At 39.9% G+C, this 4,784-nt stretch overlaps 1 protein-coding gene across 1 annotated transcript; it reads right to left on the bottom strand.

Annotated features, from left to right (window-relative positions):
* Positions 1 to 1,248: 1,248 nt before the first annotated feature.
* HBE1 (hemoglobin subunit epsilon 1) lies at positions 1,249 to 2,628 on the bottom strand. The gene is made up of 3 exons (XM_081098291.1): positions 2,492 to 2,628; positions 2,147 to 2,369; positions 1,249 to 1,494 (listed from the first exon to the last, which is right to left on the bottom strand). The coding sequence occupies exons 1-3, from the start codon at positions 2,581 to 2,583 to the stop codon at positions 1,366 to 1,368; spliced, it is 444 nt and encodes a 147-aa protein (XP_080954417.1). The 5' UTR covers positions 2,584 to 2,628; the 3' UTR covers positions 1,249 to 1,365.
* Between the last annotated feature and the right edge of the window lie 2,156 nt (positions 2,629 to 4,784).

Below are 4,784 nucleotides of genomic sequence, written 5' to 3'. Positions count from 1 at the left end.
TCATCTATCATTACCTCCTTCCTTCCCATCCACCCCAGTCAACCAGATACCATGCCTCCTCACTCTATCTTTGCTCATTCTTTACTTTTTGCAGACCTCACTGCTCTTCTTGGGTTTAGTCCACTAGAATCCATGTCTAGTCTCTGCAATTTTGAATTTACATTTGTGTGCATTAAGCATCTCCCCTCCCAGTATTATTACTTGAGTCATTTAAAATTCTAAAAAGATTTATTCTTTACTCTTGCGGATAGCAATAGTAAAAAAAAAAGAAAAAGAAAAAGAAAAGCTATTTATTTATTTATTTATTTATTTATTTATTTATTTATGGCCTCCCATTACTTAGTCTTTCCTAATACTCTACCTATGTGTACTCTCTCCTCTAGTTCCAGATAGACATTTTCATGCAAGTCACTAAACCCTAGCTTGCTGATTTAGACTCTGAGCCTTTGTTATTATCGTATCTCCTACATGAAGTCTTGGCCATTATTTCCCCTTAAAATTTACATAATATCTAAATTCTAACTTATTTTTGTGTATGTTATATTCAACCAGATGATAATGCACAATGCTTTCATGTGTCTTAGCGTTGGCTCCTCAGTAAGAAAGTGGAACCCTTCAAGAAAGTGCAGGCTATTGTTGATTAATAGAGAATTTTTCTGGAATGCTCCCAGCCATTCCTCAACCCATTTTTTATCTCCAATTTTATCTTATCAGACATATGACAAGTTAAGTGATTTAAAATTCACGTCAGAGTGAGTTGAAATAGTAACCCAAGCCTAGACTTGGATCCCTACAACATTTTTTTTTTCTTTTTTTCTTTTTAATTTTTATTAAATGTATTGGCGTGACATTAGTTGATAAGATTATATATCTTTCAAGTACACAATTCTATAATACATTGTCTGCATATTGCATTGTGTGACCACCACCCACAGTCTGAACTCTGACATGTACACAAATCTACTTTGTTTTTTTCTTAGGCACTGCTGACCACCTCCTTCTTTCCCCTATACATAAGATTTTGTCACACTGCACTGTAAGTGCATGCTCACGTAATTATCTATTTCCCCACTCCAGAAAACTTTTACCCATCTTGCCATCCTCCCAGACATTCTAGAATCCTCCCACAATGCACACTTCTCAAAAGAGCTGTTTCTTCTTATGTCTCTCCCCACCCCTTAGCCAATGAACCTTTGCTCCTCTAACACAAGAGTAAAAGAGGAAAAGATACAATATAAACTCTGATTATGGAATAGAATGTGCTTTATTAAACAGAAGTTGTGCTGTCAAGACAAACTCCAGTTCCCATTTGCAGAAGGAAGGTAATGGGGACACAAATGGGCACTGGTGAACTGGAAAGAGGACTCAGTGGTACTTGTGGGCCATGGCATTGGCAACACCAGCCACCAGCTTCTGCCAAGCAGCCTGCACATCAGGGGTGAATTCCTTGCCAAAATGAGAAGCCAGAATAATCACCATCACATTACCCAGGAGCTGTTAGGTAAAAGACAAAATGACAAAGAAGCATGTTGTGTAGAAGTTTCCAACACAAGTTGTAGAAAAAAGAATGGCTTAATAGCAAAACTCCCTGCCAACACTGAACATTAAACTCCTTATGCATGGGCTTTCAGAGTGAGTTTAGTTAAAGTTTCCAACCATTGCCAGAACAAGCCTCCACTTGGTCACAATACCAACAAGTAACGGAACATATTTAGATGACTTGTATTTTTGAGACATTCTGTCTAAAAATCTTTCTCCAAAATCTCTTCCTAAATTTCAATCATCAGAGACCACATAAAATAATGCATTTCTTCTTCCCTGAGGTAGGACTTTACCTACCAAAAGCTAAATTCCTTTCCTCCTTAAACAAGTTTGCTGTTCTCTGATATTATTCCCTAAGATAAACACAGTTCTGACTAGAGTTTCTGAAAAGTTTTAAGCAAACTCAGGCTATTCATCACTCTTTAGTGTCACTAGTTCTGAATCAAGGTGGCCTTGGTTATGCCCACTGGAGGCCTGCCCTCCTACCTCCATGACCCATAATTTATGAGATCTTCGTTAGTTTTCCCAAACAAAGACTCAATTTCCATTATTATCCCAAAAGTTAAATAAGAAAAAAAAGCACATGAACATTCTCTGAACTCACCCTGAAATTCTCAGGATCCACATGCAGCTTGTCGCAATGCAGCTCACTCAGCTTAGCAAAAGCACTCTTGAGGTTGTCCATGTTCTTAATAGCATCTCCAAAGGAAGTCAACACCTTCTTGCCATGAGCTTTGACCTTGGGGTTGCCCATTATGGCAGAAGAAGAGGACAGGTTGCCAAAGTTGTCAAAGAACCTCTGGGTCCAGGGGTAGACGACCAGGAGCCTATAGGATAGAACCATAGCATATGGGCAATCAAAGACTCAAAAATCTTAAACAACTTTCCTGATCAATTTTCAAGGCTCATATCCACCATCCTCACCCATGCATCGAATCCCAGTTCCTACCTGCCCAGCACTTCGCCTCCAGCCTCTTCCACATTTACTTTGCTCCACACATTAGTGACAGCAGTCTTCTCCTCACCGGTAAAATGCACCATGATGCCGGTCTGCGGGCTTATGGAGATCACAGAGGTGTCCAAAGCACGGGTGTCTGCTGCTGGAAGGGGTAGCCTTTTATTCTTTACTGCTCACCCCCAGCCCTTTGTTTTTCCTAGTACTTGGAACTGATTGGTTAAGGCTGAGCTGTTCCTTGGGGGTGGAGTCCTGCCAGAAAAGGGTCAGCAATGAAGAGTGCACTCTGGTTTATAATGTGGTTTCTGGGATATCTTCTTTTGTTGGCTTCCTTTTCATTCTCAGCACAATTTTTTATCCATTTCCCCTTTTGTCTCCTCATGTCATTTTCCAGGATGACATTTACCTCTCCCATTCTCCTTCTTCAGGTAAGACACAGAGAGAGGAGCTAAATCCAAGATAGGGAGAGAGTTCCAGCCAAAACACCTTAATATTTGTGTTAAGGATAGCGACAAAGACAAAAACAGGGTCCCAAAAAAAATACAGTTATGACTGGGTAGCTCAGTTCATTGGAGCATCGTCCCAGACATCAAAAAGTTGTGGGTTTGATTCTAGGTCAGGGTATATGCTATGGAACTATAGCAGATGGGAAATCAAAGACTCAAAAATCTTAAACAACCTTCCTGATCAAATGTCAAAGTTCATATTCACCATCCTCGCCCATGCATTGAATCCCAGTTCCTACCTGCCCAGCTTGACCTTCAGCTTCTTCCACATTGACTTTGCTCCACACATTAGTGATAGCAGCCTTCTCACAAAAGAAGGATAGCTCAGGAATCAAACCCACAACAAAACGTGAGTTTGATTCCAGGTCATGTTTTGAGTTTGTTCCCCCATTGGGCACTTGTAGGAAGCAACCAATCAGTGTCTCTCTCTCTCTCTCTCTCTCTCTCTCTCTCTCTCTCTCTCTCTCTCTCTCCTTCTGTCTCTCTCTCATCAAAAAAAACATATTCTCAGGTCAGGATTAAAAAATCTAACTGACACAGAATCTCAGCCAGTTCTATCTTCCTTAAGAAGTAATTTCAAACTCTCTGCATCTTAGTTTTCCAAGTGAGACAAAACACATATATGGTTACTTCAGGAAGCTGAAGAGAGTGGTAAGGGATCCACAATAGGACTATGCCCTTACTCCCAAAGTACAATACCTGAGGGTGATTTCACAGAGAAGAATGAAAGAATACACTTACATCCCATGCTTCTCAGGAACCCTCTCTCTGTCTATTTCTCTCTGACTATAGAAGAAACTGGCTACTTTGGGAATATTGCTCTGAGCTCTCTTCTTGATTTTCTGTCCTACTTATACTCTTTTTACAACTTATTTTAAACCAGCATTTGTGATCAAACTAAGGAATAGATTAATCGATGTTAATCAGACTAGGAGTTGGAGAACGGTTTAATGTTTGTTGTAGCCAGAGACTTTAAGATTTTTTAGTGTCCTTATTGTTGTTTTTGTTTGTTTTGATGCTCTTGTTGTCTTGGGCTTCCCTAAGAATTCATCTTGAAACATTGTCTGGACCTGTCACCTTTTTCAATTACCGTTCACTGTTGTTATGCTCAAATCTAGTTGATATGGTGGTGAGGAAAGGTAGAGAAGCATCCTATGTGTATAATTAAATCTCAGTCTTTTGTGGATCAATTTTCCTGGGCTGTCACCTTCACATGCGTTATTTAGTTTTTTCTCCCTTAATAAATTTAGGAAAGACTCCCTGGATTAGGCTACATAACCTAGCATGACAGGATTCTTGGATGAGGAAGAAGATATTTGATCACTGAAGTAGAAGAACAATGAATAAACAAGAAACAGTTGGCTACTCGGTAAAGAATAACCTTTGGTTTAATACAAGGTGTTTTGTTGTTGTTGTTGTTTGTTTGTTTTTAATCCATAGAGATAGAACTCTAGGTTTCCAAAGAAATTTTTCTATAGATCCACAGTGTGAGGAAAATGACTTTTCTCTAGACCTTGGGCATGAGGGTCAGACATTGTCAAAGCCCAAGGAACGAGAACCAAGTCTCTCAAAATCAAGAGCTTGGGAAACAAATCTCTCTCCTAAACAGATCCTATGAGTATATCCCATTCTCCTTCCAATTCAGGGTGTGAGCACCAGTCTCCTCTTGGCTTCAGAGTATGGTGTTGATCCTCATCCTCCACCTTCACACCCATTACAAAGCCCATAACTCCTCTACTAGAGGCTTTAGGGACCAGAGCTGGCTGGCCTCCAGGATCTGT

The sequence above is a fragment of the Myotis nattereri genome, assembly GCF_964212035.1.
Source record: "Myotis nattereri genome assembly, chromosome: 9".
NCBI classification, from domain to species: domain Eukaryota; kingdom Metazoa; phylum Chordata; class Mammalia; order Chiroptera; family Vespertilionidae; genus Myotis; species Myotis nattereri.
Note: the sequence above shows the minus strand (reverse complement) of the source record. Positions and strands in the feature narration are given on the sequence as shown.